Consider the following 24,460-nt stretch of genomic DNA (forward strand, 5'->3'; position numbering starts at 1 on the left):
AATCTTGATAAATTCCCACTTCATATTCCTCTAACTCTAAAGAGTTCAATTCATTTCTCTGAGACTTTGCTAAAAACCTAATTCATCTATTTCAGACTCTAGTATACCACTTGCAATTTGAGAGTAGTATTTGAGTTTGACTCAATGTTGATAAATTCCTGCTTCATATGTCTCTAGCTCAAAGAAGAATCCGATTCATCTCTCTCAGACTATGGTAAAAACCTAATTCACCTATTTCAGACTCTAGCATAACACTTGTGAGCTGGTAGTAGTGTCTCTATATGACTGAATCTTAATAAATTCCCACTTCATATGTCTCTGCTCTAAAAAGAATCCGATTCATCAATAGCACTTCATAGTATAAGACCAGTGATTTGCTGGTAGTATCTATGCATAATATTACCTCTCTCAGACTAATCTCTCAGACTCTCTCAGACTAATACTAATCTCTCTCAGACTTTGGCAAAAAACCTAGTTCGTCTATTTCGGAAACTAGCATACCACTTGTGAGCTGATCATAGTGTCTGTGCTTCACTGAATCTTGATAAATTCCCGCTTTGTATGTCTCTAACCCTGAAAACAATGCGATTGATCTTTCTCAGACGATGGTAAAAAGCTAATTCATTTATTTCATACTCTAGTATGCTACTTAAGATCTGATAGTAGTGTCTGTGTTTGACTGAATCTTGATAAACTCCAATTCATATGTCTGTAACTCAAAACAGAATCGGATTCATCTCTCTCAGACTTTGGTAAAACCCTAATTCATCTATTTCAGACTGTAGTATATCACTTGTGAGCTGATAGAAGTGTCTGTGTTTCACAAAATCTTGATAAATGTCCACTTTATATGTCTCTAACTCTAATAACAATGCAATTTTAACACTCAGACAGTCATAAAAACTTGATTCCCCTTATTCAGACTCTAGTATACCAATTGTGAGCTGATAATAGTGTCTGTGTTTGACTGAATCTTGCTAAATTCCCACTTCTAATGTCTCTTTAACTCTAAAAACAATCCAAAATCATCTTTAACAGATTTTGCTAAAAACCTAAATGATATATTTCAGACTCTAGCATACCACTTGTTAGTTGATAGTAATGTCTGAGTTTGACAGAATGTTGATAACTTCCCACTTCATATGTGTCTAATTCTAATAAGAATTCGATTTCGTCTCTCTTAGATTTTGGTAAAAACCTAATTCACCTATTTCAGACTCTAGTATATTACTTGTGAGTTGATAGTAGTGTCTGTATTTGACAGAATCTTGATAAAATCCCAGTTCATATGTATCTAACTCTAAAAACAATGTAATTTCAACGCTCTTATTCTTTCGTAAAAACCTAATTCAGACTCTGGTATATCACTTGGGAGCTGATAATAGTGTCTTTGTTTGACTGAATCTTGCTGAATTCCCACTTCATATGTCTCTAACTGTAAAAAGAATCCAATTCATTTCTAACAGACTTTGCTAAAAACCTAATAGATCTATTTCAGAAACTAGTATACCACTTGTTAGTTGTTAGTGTTGTCTCTCTTTTTCAACTGAATCCTGATAACTTCCCACTTCATATGCGTCTAATTCTCATAAGAATTCGATTTCATCTCTCTTAGACTTTGGTAAAAACCTAATTCACCTGTTTCAGACTCTAGTATACCACTTGTCAGTTGATAGTAGTGTCTCTGTTTGACTGAATCCTACTAAATTCCTACTTCACATATCTCTTACTCTAAGAAGAATCTCACTCATGTCTCTAAGACTTTGGTCTAAACCATATTCGTCTATTTCAGACTCTAGTATACCGCTTGTAAGTTGATAGTAGCGTTTGTGTTTGACTGAATCTTGATAAATTCCCAATTCATATGTCCCCAACTCTAGAAGGAATCCGAATCATTCCTCTCAGACTCTGGTAAAACCTAATTCATGTTTGACTCTGTGCTTTTGTGTGTGGATTTATCGTATTTCTCTCTCACAGTGCCTGTGTGTTTGGCTGTGTGTTTGCATATCTCTGTGTCTATCATCGTAGGTTACGTGTATGACTCTGTATTTTTTGTCTCCCTCTCTCCCGTGATTGTGTGTTTAACTGTGTGTTTGCCTGTCTCTGTGTCTATCGTTGTGCGTTTGCGTTTCTGCCTCTGTGTGTTTGTGTGTGTTTTCTGGTTCGTAAGCTTCCCTGTGAGTTTGACTGTCTGTGTGTCTATGTTGGAGTGTTTGACTCTGTGTGTTTTTGTTTCTGTTTTGTCTCTCTCTGTCTGTGTCTGTGTGTGTGAGTGTGCGTGTCTGTCTCTGCGTCTGTTCTTGTGTGTTTTTGACTCTGTATTTGTGTGTGTTTTTTGTCACTCCCTCACCGTGCCTGTGTGTTTGCCTGTCTCTCTGTCTATCTTTATGTGTTTATGCGTGTTTTTTTCTCTCTCTCTCACCTTGCCTGTGTGTTTGCCTGTCTGTCTATCTTTGTGTGTCTGACACTGTGTTTGTTTTTATAGCTCTCTGTTTCTCCGTGACTGTGAGTTTGCACGTCTCTGTGTCTATCTTTGAGTGTTTGTGTGTCTGACTCCGTCTATTTGGTGTTTTGTCTCTCCCTCACCCTGCCTCCGTGTTTGAGTCTGTATTTTTCTGTCTCTGTGTCCGGTTTTGTGCGTTTGTGTGGCTGAATCTGGGTGTATTTTGTAGTGAAAAACAACAATTCTAGCCAAAAGAAGGCTAAATGCTATTGTGTGAACATTCTGAGATAGTTAATTGATTTAGAATTTTCGAAACCTATACACATATTGGGCTTTGAGCTTCATAAACATTACTGTCGCACGGTAGAGCATTTGTTTTTAAAGGTGCGTGTGGTCCTAAAAGATAGTGATTAACGTATACATTTATTTTAGCCAAAAGACTGTTCCACAGCAATGCGGATTGTTTAGATTTTTGGGAACCCCAAAGAATCCATAGTATTTAAAAGCCTTAATTTTTTTGATTTTATATGAATTTTTCCCATGTCGTACTTCTTAACCTAGACTATTCGGGTTTGTGTACATACCAATTTCTTACTACAATACTATTCAGAGGCTTCATTTTAATACTTTAATCCCTGCTTTTCCAGATTGCGTTCTTAAGCCTAAATTGTTCAGATTCTTGGAGACCCATGTATCAATTTCTCATCTTCATAGTATTCAAAAGCCTTATTTTTTTTTATTTCAGACCATGTTGTACTCCTAAAACTAGATTATTCAGATTCGTATGGACCCACTTACCCTTTTCTTACCACAACACTATTCACAGGACTTCATTTTAACAATTTAACCCTATTTTTCCACATTGTGTTCATAGGCCTAGATTATTGAGATTTTTGGACACCCCAATATCAATTTCTTGCTTCTATAATATTGGAAAGCTTTCCTTTTTTTAATTTCAGACCAATTTTTCCATGTCTTTCTCCTAGACCTAGGTTATTCACGTTTTGTGAACCCATATACCAATTCTTTACCAAAGAAGACTCAAAGGAGAGAGGCTAGTTTCCATCGGATTACTTTTGACTCTTATAAGATATTAAATAAAAAAACTGGTTTTTTTAACTGAAAGTAAGGAGCGACATTAAAGCTTAAAACGAACAGAAATTACCCCGTATACGAAAGGCGCTGTTCCCTCCTCAATGACTTGCTCTTTGCGCTAAAGTTTGACTCTTTCACTCGACTCTACTTTTTAAAAGAGTAAAAACTTTGGCGTAAAGAGCAGGGCGTTGAGGAGGGAACAACCCCTTTCATATACGGGGTAATTTCAGTTCGTTTTAAGTTTTACTGTCGCTCCTTACTTTCAGTTAAAAAAAACTTGTTTTTTAACTTAATTTCTGAACGTTTTTGAGTTAATCCATGTTTTGAATTTGGCTCTCCGCAGATACATAATTCAAACGAAATTTAGATATCTATTTTTTGGGCTAAATGGCTTTCTCATAGTTTTGATCGAACGATCTGGAGAAAAAAGGAGTGGGGGAGGAGGCCCAGTCGCCCTCCAATTTTTTGGTTACTTAAAAAGGCAACTAGAACTTTGTTTTTTACGAATGTTTTCATTAGTAAAAGATATACGTAACTTACGAATTAGCTTACGTAACGAACTTCTATATTCGTATGTTTTTATTACGTATATGAGGGGGTTCGCCCACTCGTCAATACCTCACTCTTTACACTGAAGCTTAAATTTTGTCCTAATTCCTTAAGAATAAACCCTGAATCACAAAGGCCGTAGAATAAATAGTTGAAATTACTCAAAATATTTTAGCGTAAAGAGTGAGGTATTAGGAGAAGGTGAACCCCTTATATACGTAATATTTTCTGTTCGTTTTAAGTTTTAATGCTGCTCCTTACTTTCCGTTGAAAAACTTTTTCATATTTATTTTATCATTGTTTTTTTAAATAATGCTAGAAAATCCTGCGCCCCCTTCATAGAAATTTTCTTCCCCCATGACAAATTCCTCCATGGAAAGTTTCCCCCACATAAACCCCTCTTCTCAACCCCTCCTCCCAACAAAAAAATCCCCCTGAAGACGTCTGTGCACTTCCTAATAACCATTACTATATGCAACACTGGTCAAAGTTTGTAACTTGCAGCCCCTCCCACGGGGACTGTAGAGGAGTAAGTCGTCCCCAAAGACATAGTTATAAGATTTTTCGACGATGCTGAATAAAATGGCTAGCTCAGAATTTTGATCCGATGACTTTGGGATACAAATGAGCGTGGGAGGGGGCCCAGGTTCCCTCCAATTTTTGGGTCACTTAAAAAGGGCACTAGAACTTTTCATTTTCGTTCGAATGAGCCCTCTCGCAAAACTCTAGGACCACTGGGTCGATACGATCGCCCCTGGAAAAAAAAACAAACAAATGAACACGCATCCGTGATCTGTCTTCTGGCAAAAAATACAAAATTCCACATTTTTGTAGATAGGAGCTTGAAACTTGTACAATAGGGTTCTCTGATACGCTGAATCTGATGGTGTGATTTCGTTCAGATTCTATAGCTTTTAGGGGCTGTTTCCCCCTATTTTCTAAAATAAGGCCTGGGAAATAAATTTTCCCAGGCTCGTAACTTTCGATAGGTATGTCTAAACTTGATGAAACATATGTATTTAAAATCAGCAATAAAATGCGATTCTTTTCATGTAACAGTTGGTATCAATATTCCGTTTTTTAGAGTTTTGGTTACTATTGAGCCGGGTCGCTCCTTACTACAGTTCGTTACCACGAACTGTTTGAAATTAGAAATTTCAATCTTTTATCATTTGAGTCCCCTCCTAAGTTTATACGACCATCTCTTCTATAAAATTTTATATGCCCTCGCAGCATAAGTTACAACCATTCCCCTGGCTCAGTGAGGGGGGGGGTATGTTGAAAATGAAGATTTTGCTATCTAATCGTTGGACTATTTCAAACAAACTGGCTATGTAAAAATTTGATTTAATACATTTGGGAAAAGAGGGTGTTTATTTCAGGGGGGGGCGTAGATGCCCTCTGTTAACTTTTGACTCATAAAAGGAAACTAGAATTTTCAATTGCTAATCAGATGAGCCAGCTTTGAAGTTTACATGAATACCTGTTACATAAAAAGCTTATACGCTTCTGGGACACAACTTCAAACACTTGCCTCCGGGCTTTCCGGGAATGTGTCGACCCCTGAGTTTTTGCTATCTGATGTTTTAGCTATTTTCCAAAAGGGCTATCACAAAATTTTTATCGGACGGGTTTGGGGGAAAAGGGCGAGGGAGGAGGGGGGGGCTAGTTGCGCTTGGATCTTTTTTGACTCTCCAAAATTGAACTAGAACTTTCAATCTCTAATTAAATGAGCCACCTTCAAAGTTTATGCGACCAAACCTTACATAAAAACCTTATATCCCCCAGGGTTTTGTGTCAAACCCAGAGTTTTGTTATCTGTTTTTGAACTATTTTTAAAAACATCTACCTCAAAATTTGTATAGGATCGGTTTGAGGAAAAAGGCCTAGGGGAGCTGGTCACCCTCAGATCTCTTTTCTACTCTTAAAAAGTGAACAAAAACTTTCAATTTTCAATCAAATGACCCCTCTCCGAAGTTTATACGAGCATCCCGTCCATAAGAACCATATATGCCCCCATACCTTAGCCTACAACACCTGCCCCGGGGGTTGCGTCAACACTGGAATTTTTCTTATCTGACCTTTTAACTATTTTTAACAAAATGGCTATCTCAAAATTATTATCAGATGATTTTTAAGAAAAAAGAGCATGGAGGGGCTAATTGCCCTTGGATCTCTTCTGACTCTTAAAAAGTGAACTAGAGCTTTCAGTTTGCAATCAAAGCGAACCCTCTCTGAAGTTTATACGAGCATCCCTTTCATAAGACACATATATACCCGATGGATATAACTTACAACGCCTGCTCCCGGGCCCTGGGGGGTTGTGTCGACACCGAAGTTTTAGTTATCTGAACTTAGAACTATTTTAAAAAAAATGGCTATCTCAAAATTTCCATGAGGTGGGTTTGGGAAAAGGCGATTAGGGGACTATTTACCCCCTGATCTTTTTTTGACTCTCAGAAAGTGAACTAGAACGATTTATTTCTATTCATATGAGCCCTCTCTGAAGTTTATCCAAGCATCCCTTCCATAAGAACCATATATGGTCCCAGTACACAGCTAACAACGCCCCAGGCCCTAAGGCTTGTATCGAACCGGAGTTTTTCTTATCTGACCTTTGAGCTATATTTTACAAAATAGCTATCTCAAAATTTTTATCGAATGGGTTTGGGGAAAAAATTATCTCTTTTGACTCTTAAAAAGAGAACTTGAATTTTCAATTTCCAATCAAATGAGCCCTCTCTAAAGTTTATACGAGCATCCTTTCCATAAAACCCATAATTTCTTTTATCTGATCTTTGAACAATTTTTATCCAAATGGCTATCTAAAAACTTTAATTGGATGCATTTGGTAAAAAAAGGGCCATGGGGAGGACTAGTTGTCCTCCAATCGCTTTTGACTCTTAAGAACTAAACTGGAACTTTTAATCTTCATCAAATGATCCCCCTCTGAAGTTTATACGAGCATCCCTTTCATGAGAACCATACATGCCCCGAGAGCATAACTTACAACACCTGCCCCCAGGCCCTGAGGGGTTGTGTCGCCCCAGGAGTTTTCGTTACAGGATCTTGAAACTAGTTTAGTTGCCCTCCGATCACTTTTGACTCTTAAAAACAGCACTAGAATTTCCAATTTTCAATCGAAGGAGCCACTTCCGAAGTTTATGCGACGAGCCCTTCTATATGGAGTGCCTCTGGGAAAAAAATGATAATAATAGAACATTGGAGCCGTATGGCCTTTACTATAGGCAACACTATAGTCTTGATTATTGATAATAAAATCACCGGTTCTTCAAAATTTTCATTTCCTTTTAACTGCAAATGGAGAGACAATTTGTTTAAAAAATTATCTACTCCAAAGCAAGAGAAAAGTGAGAGAAAAGAGATCAAAGATGGTTCTGTTTGGATAATTAATAGAAAACATCAGATAAAAAGGGTCAAGGGTAGAGACAGGGACGTGATTTGCTATAGGGCAGGGGCCAGACATCTGTCAGTCTCCCCCTAGACCCCAATTTGCCCTCTCCCCTGAAACTTTTTCCAAAAATACTGTATAAGCTAATAAAATAAGATAACCCTACATAATCCAAGTATCCACAGAAACAGGTCAGTTTTCTTTAGGATATCTTTATGGTTTTATATGCCTCATTTCTCAGTTTTTACTGTCATTTTTACTTGATGTATGATAATTGGGTCCAATTTTAACCCCCCCTCCCCTTAGTATTTTGATGAAATTACTCCACTGGGTAGGGGGATTGGGATGCATTTAAATTGGAAACAAACTAGAAAATCTAGACGGAAAAAAGTTATCTGGGTAGCAGTCTAGTTTCTGTCCTGTTCTCAACTAAACAACTAGGCTATTATAGGCACTACACTAGGATGAGCTTCTTCCTGGATATATCATAGAAAATATCAGATAAAAAGGACGAAGCGTGCAGAGTACACATTAGCAAAAGCAAACGAGACTATAACACAGTCAGCTATTTTCCTGTCTCGCTGCAATTTCTCGTAATTATTCCCCAGACCCCAGGCTGTCTCAAGGAAAAATTCAATTTTTCCTGTTCTTGATGAAATATATGTTGGAGCATGGTTAAAATGGAATAAGCATATCACCGTTATATCTCATCCATCAATCTTAAAAAGAATGAGCATTAGTAAAGAGATAGTCAAGGCTCAAGTGCCGGATTTTTTTTTTCCCCCTTTCGAATTATTTCTCGTTTATTCTCGTTTCACTTTCTCGTTTACTTGTCTTGTTTTCTCTTCGTTTAAAGTTCCCGCATTTATAGCAACGAGACATAAAAAATTAAGAGTAGTTCTCTTTAATGTTATACAGTTGAAACTAGAAAAAAAAAAGAAAATATAAGGAACACCATCTAAAACAAAGATAAATAGAAATGCAGCGCATCCAGAAGATTGGTTCTCAATATTTTATTCAACTAGGAAAAAACAAATGACATAAAAAACAATCAGAACTGAATGTTAGTCTTGGCACAAATACTAACTACACCACATTAGACTTCAGGAGTAAATGTTCATGAGTGCCAACATGAATTTTCCCATGGGGGAGGGAGGAAGAAGTGCTATCAGGAGCTTCGTTTTTTTTTACAAGGATTCAAAAGTGAATATTTCCCACTTTCTTTTTTCTATACACTTTTTAAATACCTTCTCGTTTCTCAGGGGAGCTGTGCCCGTTCAAACAAACAGATTATTTTTCCCGAGTCTTCTTTGTAACCATCTCCCTGAACTGAGATAGAATTTTGTTCTCTCGCTTTTGTCTTTCTTCCTTGCTGAACATGGCTAGAGCTCGCTTTTCATCAGCAGAGTAAATTTGATTTTCTTTTCGAAGACGAACGGCCTCCATACGTCGATGTCTACTACCGCTCATAACGTAGCCAATTTTTTCATAGGAGTCAATTTCTTCAGAGGTAAGTCCTATTTCACCTCTTCTTGGAATTCGCTTTCCTTCTGCTACAAATGCAGCCATAGCAGCGCCTTCACCTGGAAGTAAAGCCTTCCCCATTTCTTTAGCATCAAGTCGTACAGTAGGACGCAGGGTTGGGCCAATACCCTCATCTTCGTCAAGTACTTTTGCAGTTTGTCCACCAATTTTAACAGACAGTGGAGCTTCGACCCATTCATCCGCGTCACAGCTATCAATGTTTTTTTTCTTTTTGTGTTTCTTCTTTTTCTTACTCTTTTTGTGTTTTCTAGTTTCACTTGAAGAAGTACTTGAACTTGAAGCCCTTGATTCTCTTTTCTTTTTCTTTTTTCTACCTTTCTTAGATTTTTTCAACGATGAATCTTTCTCCTTCTCTGATTGGTTGCTTTCATATATTCCACTAGCATCTAAGATATCCACATCTAAAAACCAACCATCTGTGGAAGTAGGCGAGTCACCCCAAATATCTGGACAGCCGCTCCTGCCATACTCTTCTCTTTTCACCCTCCTCGAGTCTAGAAAGCTGTCCGACAAACTACGTGTGTCTGAGTAGCGCTTACTTGAGTCTTTAGATCTATAGCTATACTCATCATTATCACTAGACCTGACCATATTGTAATATAATTATACTGAAACTTTTATAAATAAACAGAATATTGTTAATTGTTGATGATTAGAAAAAAAACTATTTTTTTATCTTAAAATCCCTGTGGGTTAGACTTTCAATTTGTTCTTCGTCAGAAAACACTGTACGCTCAATTTTAGATTGTGGACTTCCTTTGTGCTGTAACCATTCTTTCCTGAAAAGAAAAAGGATGTAAATATGTTGGAAGACCCATTGGCTACACATGACATAATACATTCACGTGCTATCAAATTTTGTATGGTCTTTCCTTCCTATTGGTTCTTTTCACCTGTTTTGATATAGTACAGTTTACTTCAAATGGTTATTTTTTCCTTTTATAGTATATATTATATCTTTTCTCTTCCTTTTTTCAGCACTAAGGACGGCTAAGCAGAGGTATTTGCCGAAATATTTGCTTTGCCTTTTCGCTTTATTCACTGAAAAGCAGCCTCATTCAATTTTATCGTTTCCTTAATTTTTTTTTTTTTTGGTCTTCGTTTCTGTCGTACGTAAAGAAAGAAAAAAAAACTATTGCCTGTAATTAGGACAGCTTGGCTGTTTTGAAGCAAACTCTCATCAATTGTACAAAAAGAAAGAGATATGAGCGCACATTTTAGATCGCTATATTGTGCAAAGTTGGCTATACGGCACTCAACTTTTTAAGGTCCAAAGCAGTGATGTATATTTCCGTCTCAAGACCCTTCAGCAAGGCAATACAATGTGGGGATGGGGACCAGCCATCCTGTGTGCAAAGTAGAGCGTAAAATGATTAGACCGTGTTAATGTTTAGATTGGGGTTAACTCAAATTTCTAAGGGGTAATCTAAAATAGACTACAACAAATGCTGATGCAGTCATGAGTTAGCTGGAACAATATGGGTAAGTACGAATAAACATTAATATGAACACTTTAATATACACATTAGAATAACAGACTAGCGTATCAAAACAGAGTGACGTCTTTTATTCTTGCTTATCCTAATCTTTGTGGTTAAAGAGGGTGTTATTGATCCTACTACTTATCCATAAAGTTTCAGGGTGATATCCTCCTAACATTTGATGCCATTTTTAGCTCCTTACTGTGGCACATAGCCACCTGAGGCCAACACAGCTGCGCAAGCTCCTCCTTTATCTCAATCTATCCAAAGCTTCATTATTCACCCCCTCCCCAGAAGTTTCAATTTCCCTTAAATACTCCCTTATGACCTCTTCCTATCCTATTCAAGGACGACCGAGAACTTTTCGCTTGCTTTCAGATGATCTGCCAAAAAAAGAAGGTCTTTGGCAATATGTCATCCTTTGTCCGTAAAACACGGCCTAGCCCATCTCGACCTTTCTTTCATTATAACAAGAGGAAAAGGGATAGAGTAAAATTTTTCGTATGGTCTGTTGTCTGAAATACGGTCAGTCAAAACAGTACCTAAAACTATCCTCAGACAATTCCTCTGTAAGAAATCCTCTTCTGTCTTTCCAAAAACCCATGCTTCAGAGCCATACTTGACTACTATCATCATTGTAGCTTCTAAAATTCTTATTTTGGTACACAGACTTGTCTTCCTATGCTTCCAAACTTCTTTCAACTGAGAAAAAAACCTGAACCATGGTTATTCTACATTTTATATCTTCACTATATCCTCCATCTTCACTAATAACACTAATCAGATATGTGAAGCTATCCACTTGGTCGATCTTCTTGTTAGTGGACACAACCTCTTCACTTTCATTTATCCCTAGTTTAAGTGACTTCGTCTTCGTCAAAATGATCCATATAAACGAGAGAAAGATATGACCCTGCTTAACTCCCGATTCAAAGCCAAACCATTTACTAATCTCACTTCTAAAGTTAATCGTAGCAATGTGATTTTTATGTATAATACTAATCACTTCAATGGACTTACCTGGTGGACCCTACAAGGATGAGACTTTCACATTAACTCTCTATTGGCCAAAGCAAATGTATATTCATAGTTTATAAAAGTAGTTAATCTTATTTAGTGGATAATCTTGGCAAGCCGAAACACGCTTTAGTTGTCAAATACGGAAGACTTTGAAATACATTTTATCAATTTTAGAGTTTTGTTTACACCTGGAGTTCTCCATGTCTTGGACAAAAATGGATCAAATCAAGACTATACAATAAAAAGGATATGTGTTCACACCCCTCTCCCCCTCACTTACCAATACATAGTTACATAAATTGCGAGTTTTAATTCGAGCCTAGGTTGAAAAGTCAGGAAAACCAGATTCAAAGAGATTGTAAAAGAAAATTATAAGATTTTCATTGCATCCTAAACACTAGAAATTACCTTCATGGCTTAAATAAAAATAAAAATAATGTAGATAGAAGCACAGCTCTTCAGAGCCCACGAAATTAATTATTAAGAAAATATAGTTATTTCTTTATTCGTTTTCATAATTAATTCTATGATTTCCTACTTGACGGTTGATGGAACTACTTTCCAAACAGTTCGTGGTAACGAACTGTAGTAAGGAGCGACCCGGCTCAATAGTAACCGTAACTCAAAAAAAAAACGGAATTTTGATGCCAATAGTTACATCAACTGAATCGCATTTTGATGCTGATTTTAAATATATAAGTTTCATCAAGTTTAGTCTTACCCATCAAAAGTTACGAGCCTCAGAAAATGTGCCTTATTTTAGAAAATAGGGGGAAACACCCCCTAAAAGTCATACGATCTTAACGAAAATCACACCATCAGATTCAGCGTATCAGAAAACCGTAAAGTAGAAGTTTCAAGCCCCTATCTACACAAATGTGGAATTTCGCATGTTTTGCCAGAAGATGAATCACGGATGTGTGTTGATTTGTTTTTTGTTTCTTTCCCCAGGGGTGATCGTATGGACTCAGTGGTCCTAGAATGTCGCGAAAGGGCTCATTCTAACGGAAATTAAAAGTTATAGCGCCCTTTTTAAGTGACCAAAAAAATTGGAGGGCACCTAGGCCCCCTCCCACGCTCATTTTTCCTCAAAGTCACCGGTCAAAATTCTGAGATGGCCATTTTATTCACCATAATCGAAAACCCTAATAACTATGTCTTCTGGGACGACTTACTTCCCCGCAGTCCCCGTGGGAGGGGCTGCAAGTTACAAACTTTGACCTGTGTTTACATATAATAATGGTTACAGGGAAGTGTACAGACGATTTCAGGGGGATTTTTTGGTTGGGGGAGAGTTGAGGGGAGGGGTTAACGTGGGAGGATCTTTTCATGGAGGAGCTTCACATGGGAGAAGACACTCCCAATGGAGGGGGCGCAGGATTTTCTAGTATTGTTTGAAAAAAAAAACAATGAAAAAATAAATATGAAGTTTTTTCTACTGAAAGTGAGGAGCAGCATTAAAACTGAAAACTAACAGACATTATAACGCATATAAGAGGTTTACCTCCTCGTAATACCTCGCTCTTTACGCTAAAGTATTTTTAGTAATTACAACTACTTATTCTACGGCCTTTGTGATTCAGGGGTCATTCTTAAGGAATTGGGGCAAAATTTAAGCTTTAATGGAAAGAGCGAGGCATTTGACGAGGGGCGATCCCCCTCATATACGCAAAAAAAAAACATACGAATACAGAAGTTTGCTATGTATGTTAATTCGTAAGTTACGTATATTTTTTACTTATGAAAATGTTCGTAAAAAATTTAAAGTTAATGCCTTTTTAAGTAATAAAAAAATTGGAGGGCAACAAGGCCTCCTCCCTCGCTCCTTTTTTCTTAAAATCTTCCGACTAAAACTATGAAAAAGCCATTTAGCCCCCAAAAAAATTAATATACAAATTTCGTTTTAATTATTTATGTGCGGAGAGCCAAGATCAAAACATGCATTAATTCAAAAACGTTTAGAAATTAAACCAAAAAAAAACAAGTTTTTTTAAATGACAGTATGGAGCGACATTAAAACTTAAAACGAACAGAAATTACTCCTTATATGAAAGGGGCATTCCTCCTCAACGCTCGCTCTTTACGCTAAAGTATTTTACTGTCTTAAAAGGTAGAGTTAAGAGAAAGAGTCAAACTTTAGCGTAAAGAGCGGGGCGTTGAGTAGGAAAAGCCCCTTTCATATACGGAGTAATTTCTGTTCGTTTTAAGTTTTAATGTCGCTCCTTAGTTTCATTTAAAAAAATTGGTTTTTTTTTGTTTAATTCCTATCAGAGACGAATTCCCGTTTCCTAATCATTGTGCAAAACACAAATCAATTATTAACCAATAGTATCAATAATAATCAAAATCAATTAATCAATAACATAGAATTAGTTACTAAATGAAGAAAGCGTGTTTGTATATGCTTTATTTCTAAATAAAGAAAAAAAGTTATTTCAACTAAAAGTAAGGAGCAACATTAAAACTTAAAACGTGCAAAAATTATTGGCTGAAACTTTATTTAAGCATCAGGTTATTTCAGCCAGTTATTGCAACAAAGAGCAAGGAGCAGAACTAAAATATAAAACGAACAGAAATTATTCCTGATACAAGGGGGATATTTCCTCCCAAATCTCTTGCTCTTTACACTAAAGTTTTAGATCCCATTAAATATTTCGTATTCAAATTCAGCAGCCCTTGTGTTTCAGGAGTCGTTCTTAAAAGGATTATGTTAAAAAGTCAAACTATATCGTAAAAAGCAAGGAATTAAGGAAGGCACAACCAGGCACGTACGCAGGAATTTTTTTCGGGGGGGGGCAAAACCTTCGAAACAGCAGATGTAAAGTAGCACTTTTTATGGCACTTGGTATCTACCAAGTGACACATAGCGATCGCAAATTCTGTTGGTCTGTCGGTCTGTCTATCTGTCCCGGGTTTGCTACTTTAGGCACTTCCAGGTAAGCTAGGGCAGTGAAATTTGGCAGGAGTATCAGGAACCAGACCAAATTAAATTAAAAATTTTCGTCCCAAATTCGACCATCTGGGAGGGGACTTGGGGGACGGTTAATTCGAAAAAAAAATGAGATATTCTTAACTTACGAAAGGGTGATCCGATCTTAATGAAATTTGAAGTTTGGAAGGATATCGTGTCCCAGAGCTCTTATTTTAAATTCCAATCGGATCTGGTGACATTGGGGGGAGTTAGGGGGACCTAAAATCTTGGAAAACGCTTAGAGTGGAGGGATCGAGATCAAACTTGGTGGGAAAAATAGCCACAAGTCCTAGATACGTGATTGATATAACTGGAACGGATCCGCTCTCTTTGGGGAAGCTGGGGGGAGGGGGAACTTACGAAGGAGTGATCAGATCTTAATGAAATTTGATGTTTGGAAGGATATCTTATCTCAGAGCTCTTATTTTAAATCCTGATCTGACCTGGCAACATTGGGGGGAGTTGGGGGGCCCTAAAATCTTGGAAAACGCTTAGAGTGGAGGGATCGGGATTAAATTTGGTGGGAAAAATAAGCACAAGTTCTAGATACGTGATTGACATAACCGGAACGGATCCGCTCTCTTTGGGGGAGTTGGGGGGAGGATTATTTCTGAAAAATTAAAAAAATGAGTTATTTTAACTTACGAAGGAGTGATCGGATCTTAATGAAATTTCATATTTAGAAGGACCTCGTAACTCATATCTCTTATTCTAAATCTCGACCGGATCCATTGTCATTGGGGGGGGGGGGGAATCTTTGAAAACATTTAAAGCGGAGAGATCAGGAAGAAACTTGGTGAGAAGAATAAGCACAAGTCCAAAATACATGAATGACATAACTGGACCGGATCCGCTCTCTTTGGTGGAGTTGGGGAGGGGTAGAAAAAATGATGTATTTGTAACTTACGAACAGGTAGTCAGATCTTAATGAAATTTGATATTTAGATGTTGTGCTTAATAACTTGTATTTTAAATCCAGACCAGATCCGGTGAAATTGGGAGGAGTTGGAGGGAGAAACAAGAATTCTTGGAAAACGGGAAAATCGAGGTATCTTACGAATGGGTGATCGGATCTTAATGGAACTTGATATATAGAAGAATCTCATGACTCAGATGCTCCATTTTCAATTCGAATCAGATCCGGGGACGTGGAGGGTCGGAGGGGGGAACCATAAATCTTGGAAAACGCTTAGAGTGGAGAGATCGGGGTGAAACTTGATTGGAAGAATAAGCACAAGTTATAGATACGAGACTGACATAATTTGAATGGATTCGTTCTCTTTGGGGGAGCTGGGGGTTATTAATTTGGAAAATTAGAAGGATTGAGGTATTTTCAACTTAAGAACGGGTGACCGAATTTTAATGAAATTTGATATTTAGAAGGAACTCATGTCTCAGAGCTCTTATTTCAAATCCAGAACAAATCTGTTGACATTAGGGGGAGTTGGAGGGGAAACCGGAAATCTTGGAAAACGCTTATAAATGTTGTAGATATGTGACTGACAAAATCGGACTGGATCTTCTCTTTGGGGGAGTTAGGGGGTGGGGTTCAGTGCTTTGGCGAGTTTGGTGCTTCTGGACGTGCCGGGACGATGAAAATTGGTAGGCGTGTGAGGCAGCTGCCTAAAATGACTTGATAAAGTCGTTTTCCATCTGAGGAGCTGAAGAGAGGAAAAAATAGCAAAATTGAGGCATTTTTAACTTACGAGTGGGTGATCAGATCTTATTGAATTTTGATATTTAGAAGGACCTCGTGACTCAGAGCTCTTATTTTAAATCCCAACCGGCATTAAGCTTCTGATTTTTCTTTTAAAGCAATCTATTGATTTTTAGAATTTTGCTAGAGGTCATACCATATGAGCTCTTGGCTCTTCCGACCTCGTCACAAGTGTCATATGAGCTCTTAATTCTTGTTTTATTTAGTAATGCAAAAAGCACGTATATCAGAAAATACAGACTAACTTTAATCTTTAGTATTGTAGCGGGTAGGGGGGAAGAAGACTGAACCCTCAAAAGTACGTTTTAGGCATAATCATAGCGATTTAGAACCAGTGATTAATCAATTATATCCCACTGAAAGGGAAATTTTACGGTTAACAGTGCAATATGGGTGCTGTGGGGGTAGTTCTTCTATTGCAAAAATGTAGATTTTTACGAAAAATTATAATTTCCAAAATTTATCCATTAAAAGCTGTACTTTATCCTGAAAAGGGGGGATAAACGCCCTAATATCAAGGATAATTCTATTTTGCTGTGGAAAGCAAACTCTCTTTACAAAAAAAAAATTAACACTACAATTGCTACTTACTTCAATAGGGTAAAAAGTTGCATGCTGTAAAATCCCCTAAAAAGGCTTCACACATGTATCTAGATTCTTAATGAATGTCCTAGTTTTGCCAGAAATCCCAAGAAACCATGGGGAAATTAAACATTTCACAAAATTTCGGGAGGGGCCCGGGCCCAAAGGCCCTCCTGCGTACGTGCAAGGGCACAGCCCTTCCCACACATATTTGCAATAATTTCTGTCCCTTGAAATATTTATGTGAGAATAATTGTGTTAAATTTTTTTGTGGCCGTATTTCAAATCATACCAGAAAATCCCCCTCGGGTAAAATTCCCTCCAGAAACTTTACTTCTCATGAAGGTTTCTCCCCCCCCCCCCCAACTGATGAATTTCCATATATTTCCCACAACAATTACTATATGTAAATATTGGGCAAGTTGCACAACTAAGAGCCTTTTACCCAGGAGCTTTGGGGGTTATGTCACCCCGAGAGACATAATTATTGGACCTTTCAACTTTGATGAGCAAAACGGTTATCTCAAAATTTCAATCCTATACATTTGGGAATAAAAATACGTGGAAGCAGGGCTAGTTGCCGACCGATCTTTTTGGTCACTTAAAAAACGAACTGAATGTTTTGCTCCCTCTGAATAAACGAACAGTCATCCATGATCTTTCTTGTGCCAAAACAATTGAAAATTCCTCATTTTTAGAGATAGGAGCATGAAATTTCTACAGTAAGGTTCCCTAATATGCTGCATCTGATGATGTGAGTTTCATATAAATTCCTCGGCTATTCGCCCCTTTTTCAAAAATCTGAAAAATTTTCGCATGTTTGAACTTGAAAATTTTTGTATATTTGGAATCAGCATATAAATCTAATTCTTTCGATGTTTTGATTGCCATCGAAATTCCTTTTTTTTAGTTTTGTACAACCTACTGATTGATTTGTGGGATAATGTTTTATGTTTTTGAAAATAAATCTGCACCCAAAGCACACTAAATTTACAAGAACATATATTCTTTTCTCATTAAGTGCATTTCTTTTTATCTCCAAGAATTCTTCTTTTACTTGAAGAAATTTAAAGTACTTGCGGGCAAAAATTGACTATAAATTAACAGAACCACTTTTGCACGTGAAAAACTGGATACAACTTGTTTTTTTTTCTGTTTTCTTCCATTATTTTTTTCCCAAAATATGTTTTTTTTTTCATTATGTACATTTCTTTTAATCTTCAAAAATGCTTCCTTTACATGAAGAAATTTAGAGTACTTGTGGGCAAAAATTGGCTGTAAAATCACACAACCACGTTTCCAAGTGAAATAACTGAATACAATTTGTTTGTTTTTTTCTGTTAGGGAAACACACAGGACAAACGTTAGAGGAAACATTTTTTCCCCATCATTTTTTTTTCAAAATATGTTTTTTTTCACATTATGTGCATTTCTTTTAATCTTCAAAAATGCTTCTTTTACTTGAAGAAGTTTAAAGTAATTGCGGGCAAAAATTTAACGTAAAATCCCAGAACCTTCTTTCCACGTGAAATAATTGAATACAATTTGTTTTTTTTCTGTTAGGGAAACACACATGACAAACGTTAGAGAAACATTTTTTCCCATTATTTTTTTCCCAAAATATGTTGTTTTTTTTCCTCATTATGTGCATTTCTTTTAATCTCCAAAAAGGCTTCTTTTACTTGAAGAAATTTAGAGTATGTGCATTTCTTTTAATCTTTAAAAATGCTTCTTTCACTTGAAGAAATTTAAAGTACTTGCGGGCAAAAATTGACTGTAAAATCACAGAACCACGTTTCCACGTGAAATAACTAAATACAATTTGTTGTTCTGGTTGGGAAACACAGAGAACAAACGGTAGAGGAAACATTTTAAATTAAGTACACAAGAGAAAAGTGGTACAAATGAAAACTTACATCAACTTAATTTTTTCTTGTGGACCTTCAATAAGTCCTTTTACGGTTCCTGCATTTGTGTTTGCACACCATCCTTTCAAACCAAGTCGTTCTGCTTCTTCTTTAGTATACTAAAAAATAATAGAAATAATTATAAAACGCCAAATGTCATCGTTTCACTACAAATTTTGTGTGTCAAGTTTAGTTTTTAATATCTAATTTCCCCTTCAGAGAGATAAACCTTATATACAAAAAAAATTATGTCAATGAGCCACTTTCCAAAAATATTGACGTTTAACTAGGACAAACCACACCCGTGGAATCTATAGCATAAGGAAGCTTTAGTGCCTAAACAAGGGTGTTTGGGCACTAATAAGGAAGTATTTATTGATGCGTGGAGGTACTCATTGAAACGGATTCAAATTTTATTTCAATATAATTTCTATTTTATTTTTTGATGTTGTAAATATAAAAGAAAATATTTGCAACATATCCTGCTTTCAGTGAAACGCAAATGATGCAACAAGCTATAGACTTTTCCATTCAGGGAAGAGGTAAAACGACAGTAGCGAAACCCTTGTTGTGCATTACTGTGTAGTAACTTTTGTTCGTTTTAAGTTTGGCTTGCATTAAATTTGATTTTTAATCGTTTTAATATTTATTTATTCATCTATATTAGGACATGTTATGTTTTCTACGATCGTTTATTTTAACTTCTGTTCATTTTGGGTTTCATTTATTCTTTAATAGTAATTTCTGACCGTTTTGAGTTTGGATTATTATAGGAATTTTCTTCTAAAGGCCTGAAGTTTAATATGGCTTGTTACTTTTCTTAGAAAAACTTCTTTTTCGTTTTTTTTTTTTTTTATTAATTTCTGTTCGTTTTTGATAACTAAGGTTTGAGTTAAATAATGGATATTTCTCAAGTTTTTCACGTCTCTGGCGTAAGAATTAAAATTTCTACTTCTTATTTAACAGTTCTACTTAGGCTTTTAATTTATTTCAACAATCCCCTTGACATTCCCAGAAACTTTCAAGTAAATGTCCTTAGTCGCTTCTGGGATATTTCAGACACGCCGTTCTGGCAACCGAGATGCAAATAGTATCTTTTGATAGAATATTCTGATTCTAAGTTTCTCCTTGGATGTTGCAATCTGTTGATAACCTGGATGCACATAGTTTCTTTTGATTTAGCATAAAATCTTTACAGTACTCGTCCCTGAAATTTCAAATTAATGCCCTCAGCCATTCCTGAGATATCGCTGATACGCCCTTTTGACAACCAGCATACACATAGTGTTTTAATTTGGTAAAATTCTAGTTAATTGACTTTTTGCTATCTCAGAAAGGGTTTAGGTTAGGAAAAATGAAACTTTCAGGGATGAATCCACAGACTAAAGTTTGTCCCGGGAAGGTCTTTTGAAGCAACTACATCCACTCCTTCTCCCTCTAGAGGGCACTGACCATTGATGACCTTTAAAGATGTGTGTTATAAAAGTGAAACCTTGCAAAATAGATCTTCTGCTTAATTGAAGTACAACAAAATTGTTTTCAGCTTCATAACTTTGCTCAATTCCATTTTATAAGGTTTTAAAGATATGCAAATACATTTCCTAAATTTTGGAAAAAAAATTGATATGGCTCAAAATTCTACTAAAAAAAACAGGAATTGCATTTTCAGAACTAAAGACAGAGAAAAAGCAACTAGTCACTGAAATTTAAGGTTAATTGTTGTTTTGTCCAAATTTCAATAGGTATAGACCTGTCATATAGGAAAATTTTCGGGCCCTCTAGAGGGGGAAGGAGTAGAGGTGGGTACTTTAAAATACCTTACTGGGATACACTTTAGTCTGTAGATCCATCCCTGAAAGTTTCATTATCCTAACCTAAACCCTTTCCAAGATAGCAAGAAGTCAATTAACTAGATTTTTACCCATACTTTAGCCTGTAGACCCATCCCTGAAAGTTTCATTTTTCTAGCCTAAACCCTTTCCGAGATAGCAAGAAGTCAATGAACTAGAATTTTACTTATATGAAAGTAGTCACAAGTAAATGTAAGCTAGTAAACTCACAGCCTTTGCCTAATCCAAAGGTCAAATAACCCTTTAAAAGCTTTTTATAAAAACTGTAAATATAACTCTCTAATAAACTGTAATTAACATTAAAATAGACTCATTACCACTTAAGAGATAAGATTAGACAAAGAAAAATAACAGATCAAAAAGCCAAAACACAGCAAAGAGAGAGCTAATCCTGAAACAAAGGCTGTCTATCATAAAATAGTTTTATCATATTCCAATGGCAAAATTAGCACAAAATAGTAAGAAAGACAAAAATAAAGTAAAGAATGAACAACTTAGAGCAAGAGATGCTCATAGAAAATCCACAATAGGGCCTACAATAACGCCCAAAAAAATATGAAATAAGATTATCTCACCATCAAAGGCAAATAATAGGTTTTGGTAATTTTTTTTTATAATAAATTTACTTCTAAGATTTTTTTTATTTATTGTTTAATGTAGCAACAATTAAAAAAATTATCAACTATAAAAAGCTATAAAGTAGCTTTCCATTGTTTATTGCCATTATTTGCGACTATCAATAAGTCAGGTTCTAGCATCTAAATAGAATAAAGAAAGCAAAGTTATCTTATTAGACTGTCTAAAAATATTCCAGGTAGTTTGTTATTTAACGACTAAAGAGGCAGGTTATCTAAAAACTGACCACACTTCCATCATTCTTACCAATCTATCAATAAGCTAGCATTACTAATGATTTCAGTCATAATTTTTCAAGGTTTTCAAAAATACTATTCAAAAAAGTAAAACAAGTCAAAATTGGAAGTTTTATTAAAGCCCACTGTGTAATAATTTGAATTTAGTGCTGAAACCCCTAGCCAAAAACATTTTATACCAGCAGCTCAATTTGCTTTCAAAGTCTAACAATCTCATGTGTTCTTACAAAAATGGTCTGGCAGCTTTCCATTGGTCACAAATACTAAAAATAAATAGTGGACAGCTACACTGGCCTTGCTTTACAGCCTACAAATACCGCCAAAAAATTTAACAAGCCAGTTTTACAAACCAACTTCATTTTCTTTTGGCTCTTGGTGACTTGTTGGCTCTTGGCAATAGTTGGCTCTTGTATTTTTGTTGCTAAGACATGACTTGCTTAACTAAAGGCCTTCAATCACAAAGAGAGTTCTTCCTCTTTATAGGTCATAGGTCAATACTAAAAATAAATAGTGGACAGCTACACTGGCCTTGCTTTACAGCCTACAAATACCGCCAAAAAATTTAACAAGCCAGTTTTACAAACCAACTTCATTTTCTTTTGGCTCTTGGTGACTTGTTGGCTCTTGGCAATAGTTGGCTCTTGTATTTTTGTTGCTAAGACATGACTTGCTTAACTAAAGGCCTTCAATCACAAAGAGAGTTCTTCCTCTTTATAGGTCAGAGATAAACTAATATGCAATTTAAGCCTTGTTTCCATCATTCTAATTAGAGCTATTTGTAACTATTTTAGCTTTTGTGCTTCTGAAACTAAAAAAAAAATTCTAACATTTGTTAGTGAAATCCTCTAATAGCTTCTAATGTTGTAAAAAAAAACTGTCAACTGTGGATGACTTTTGTATCTTATAGTTTTGTCTTGAATTTCTGTAATTGTTTTGGAGTTTGAATATTGTTTTTAATGTTTTTCTTCTTCTCATCCAGAGAGGTATGTAAGCCACAATGAAGGTAGTTTCACGTCTTTCAACTGCTGTGAAGAACAGTTATTGTTATTGTTATTGTTAATAACAGTTATTGTTATTAATAATAACAGTTATTGTTGTCAATACAATCTATTCAAGGTCTCGATCAGCCTATTCATTATACTAGCAATTTCTATGAAGTTGGTTGATTCAGCTTGAGGGCAGAATTGGTGATAAAAACAGCCAAAAAATTTCCTTGTTTTTTTTTTTGCACCCAATCAGACAGTCATTCAAATAAAATATTCAGAATAATTCTTTCAGGTTGAAGATAGTTTATGGAGAATGTAAACCCCGCCTTAAAAAACACATAATTAAGGAGAACATATCCAGCTTCAGACCATAAATAAATAAAATCCCTAGAATAAAATTCCAACAGTTTTGCTATATATCAATGGGCTATCTGATGCATTATTACTAGTAAGTTTGCTGCTTCATTTTAATTTCCATTTCCAACAATAAAGAAAAATTACTTTAATAATGCATATCATTTCAGTTCTATTGGTCGTTCGGTTTGAAATCAAGCACTATTCCCCTGCCTTGCTTCTGATTTTGGTGATTTTTGATGTGGAGATTTGATTTTATTATTAATTCATATATATTTCTTTCATTGTGTTATTCCCCCCCCCCCTATTCATTCCTGGTCATGGATTCTTATAGGGGAGACTATGTTGAAGTACTTTTGATTTAATTCAATTATTTAATAATAAAGAGATTCAAAAACAATGTGTTGCCAAGTGTAACTTTAAATCTTAAAAAAAAATTTCTTATATCGTACAGAAATATTTTACTCAAATACCCTGACATGTGTTTTCAACTGAGGGTGAAATTTTTCAGTTTCTTTTCAAGCTTATATACTTCTTTAAATTATTAGTAGCATTTCCTTTAGTTGACAATTCTGATTCCACGAGCTAAGGCAACATTAACGACAAGAACATTTTCTTCCGTTGACAATTCTGCTTCCAAGAGCTAAACCACTATTTACAATAAAATTTTCCCCATTCACCAAATTGCTCTTCTAATTTACTAGCCAATGGATATGCTTCTTCAAACTGTTAGCAACATTTTCTTTAGTTGACAATTCTGTTTTCACAAGTTAAAGCCCCATTCATAGTGATATTTTAAAAACACCATACTAATTTACGACAAAATTTAGTAATTTAGAGGAGCAAACTAGAGGAAGCATCTAAGTTCAACTTATTTGACTTTTTCGGGAATTTAGGACAGACTGGTCGACCATGAGCAAAATTACCAATCTTCCATTGACAGAATCCTTCTTTCTCAACTAGCCAATAGCATGAATTTTACCATCAGTCGACCCAGCATTTTCTAAATCTTATTTTGAACAAGTTTTACCAGGAAATTATCATTAACAGGAAATTATCATTAACAGGAGATTATCAGTAACAACTGAGACAGCAAAGTCAGTATGGGGAAAACCAACCCAAACTGCAGTTGTCATAGGAAGTGATATTCCTCAAGTATTTGTAAACTTTTTTAGAAGAACATTACCATACTGAAAAAGCATGTTTTGGTCATAAACTTACAAAAAATTAAACGTCATTAGACACAAACTTACAGAAATACACATTTAAGAATGTTTGGTGCCAAAAATGCTGTTTTGCAAGTTTTAAAAATCGGCTGACAGTCTCAAAGACAAAGGGCCCATTAGCAAGTTTTCCTATCATTGCAGGGAGCTTCCAAAGCAAGATAAAAATTGACAAGGGATCTTAGATGTGTCAATAGTTCGAATGGGTAACAAGGGGCGTTTAAAACAAAGGAAACCAATATTTCTTGCTAATTATTAAGCAAAACGCTGTCTAATCAATGTCCATACAGCACAATTACTGTGCATCCTGTGTGTGCAAATATTTCAATCAGTTAGCAAAACAGGAAACTTCCACAGCTGTCAAAGTATTCAATGAAACTTCTTTTGGGTTGATTTTCAATATTTTCCAAGCAAGTATACAAGAATGTTTTCAGGCACTACCCTTTCCTAAAC

The 24,460-nt window shown here is 35.8% G+C and overlaps 1 protein-coding gene across 6 annotated transcripts in view; it reads right to left on the bottom strand.

Annotated features, from left to right (window-relative positions):
• The window catches only part of LOC136043586 (acylphosphatase-1-like), a 64,441-nt gene that overhangs the window by 19,062 nt on the left and 20,919 nt on the right, over window positions 1-24,460 (bottom strand). For 5 of the 6 annotated variants that reach the window (XM_065728499.1, XM_065728497.1, XM_065728498.1 and 2 more), the window contains 2 exons: window positions 18,732-18,841; window positions 8,498-9,823 (listed from right to left, as the gene is read on the bottom strand). In XM_065728499.1, coding sequence (XP_065584571.1) covers window positions 9,709-9,823; window positions 18,732-18,841 — 225 coding nt within the window. In that variant the 3' untranslated portion in view covers window positions 8,498-9,708. Of the gene's footprint in view, window positions 1-8,497; window positions 9,824-18,731; window positions 18,842-24,460 lie in introns of those variants that run through there. The other variant, XM_065728500.1, reaches the window with a different exon arrangement.

This window comes from Artemia franciscana, unplaced genomic scaffold (genome assembly GCF_032884065.1).
Source record: "Artemia franciscana unplaced genomic scaffold, ASM3288406v1 Scaffold_740, whole genome shotgun sequence".
Classification (NCBI taxonomy): Eukaryota; Metazoa; Arthropoda; class Branchiopoda; order Anostraca; family Artemiidae; genus Artemia; species Artemia franciscana.